At 39.0% G+C, this 1392-nt stretch overlaps 1 protein-coding gene across 1 annotated transcript; it reads right to left on the bottom strand.

Annotated features, from left to right (window-relative positions):
* Positions 1–376: 376 nt before the first annotated feature.
* LOC115240104 (atrial natriuretic peptide receptor 3-like) lies at positions 377–951 on the bottom strand. Its single transcript, XM_029815072.1, has 2 exons — positions 725–951; positions 377–606 (listed from the first exon to the last, which is right to left on the bottom strand). The coding sequence occupies exons 1-2, from the start codon at positions 791–793 to the stop codon at positions 403–405; spliced, it is 273 nt and encodes a 90-aa protein (XP_029670932.1). The 5' UTR covers positions 794–951; the 3' UTR covers positions 377–402.
* Between the last annotated feature and the right edge of the window lie 441 nt (positions 952–1392).

The raw sequence follows: 1392 nt of genomic DNA, 5'->3' as shown, positions 1-1392 counted from the left end.
TCGTACCATTATCGCGTATATCCCGGAGTGCTCCTACTGCTACTTTTATAGGGCTTACTGCGCTATTTCTAATGGCTCTATTCGCTGGTTCGCTAAATAGCCACGATTTATCCGCTACGCTTTTTTGTTGCGCGTTTCGGTTTTCCGACATTCACGCGTTTACAAATTTTTAATTGTTTGTCTTATACAATAATACGATGAGCAGCATTGTCTCTCGTTCGGTGTCGGCCATCGGGTATCGATCGTCGCGTGCCGTTGAGATAGGTCGGTGCGCCTTCTCAGGTTCGGCTTATCGTTGTTGCCTTGATGTACCGGGTGACTCGAAGTTCCTGATGGACTTCCTTTTCCTCGGTTGTAGTTGTCTTGTTAATGCACGTGAGCGGGTTCAACTATAAAGTATTATTACAATTGGCTCACTTCTTCGCCCTCCGAAAATGTGTAATTGTAATCCGACTGCGCGCGTTGCCTGACACTATCGGCAAAACCCTGAAATCGCGAAGTAGTCGGCTGAAGAAGAGACACCCTCAATAAAGCCTCATAAGCCTTCCTGGCAGCGGCATCGTCCTCGTCTCCGACCTCCCAGTCATGATCGCCCCAGTAAGAGCCCTTAAAATTGTTTTGTCGCTTTAATGTCAATGAAAAAGGTATTATTCCATGATTTATCGTCACGTTTACATTGAATTGATAATTTTTTCTTGTCTCATTTTTTTCTATAACACCTTACGTGAAATATCTCGACATCGAGGAAAGCCCACTCCCCTCGTGTCATTTCCAACTCGTGGGCGGCCAGCATAAATTTTCTGACCAGCGTTCCGCGGACGCTGAGTATCACAACTGTTTAGAAAATTGTCATTAATATTAAACATCTCTTGTGATAACTTTTATTTCATAGAGAAACATAGAATGTCTTAAAACTCACTTTGATTTTATAACGACGGGATTTATATTCATTTATATATATATTTATTTATATTTATAATTATATTTATAATTATATTTATTAGTTCATAGATATTTGATGCACCCTGCAATAATAGTATGATAAAAAAACATTAAAATGTAGTTGAGGGAATCGAATGCAGATGTCGACATCATTGTTATCGATTATACATCGTCGCGATGGTTGCTAGATGGTTATTCTGAGTTCCTTTGTATCGCACAAGTTCTAAATAAGAGATTATTATACTGTATCAAGGCATATTGTTCGAGAGCGACCCGAAATTTTGAGCGCGACGAAACGCAAGGATTTGCAGAACGACTTAGCGTCACAAAAAAGCATCACGATTTTCTAATTTTGTGTCTTTAATGATTAAATAAACAATAATGTCAATTCACGTAAATAACGAAACAGTTTTACACAGTAATAAACACGATGCACGAATAATTATAAAA

This window comes from Formica exsecta, unplaced genomic scaffold, assembly GCF_003651465.1.
Source record: "Formica exsecta isolate Colony F162 unplaced genomic scaffold, ASM365146v1 scaffold408, whole genome shotgun sequence".
In the NCBI taxonomy this organism is placed as follows: domain Eukaryota; kingdom Metazoa; phylum Arthropoda; class Insecta; order Hymenoptera; family Formicidae; genus Formica; species Formica exsecta.
Note: the sequence above shows the minus strand (reverse complement) of the source record. Positions and strands in the feature narration are given on the sequence as shown.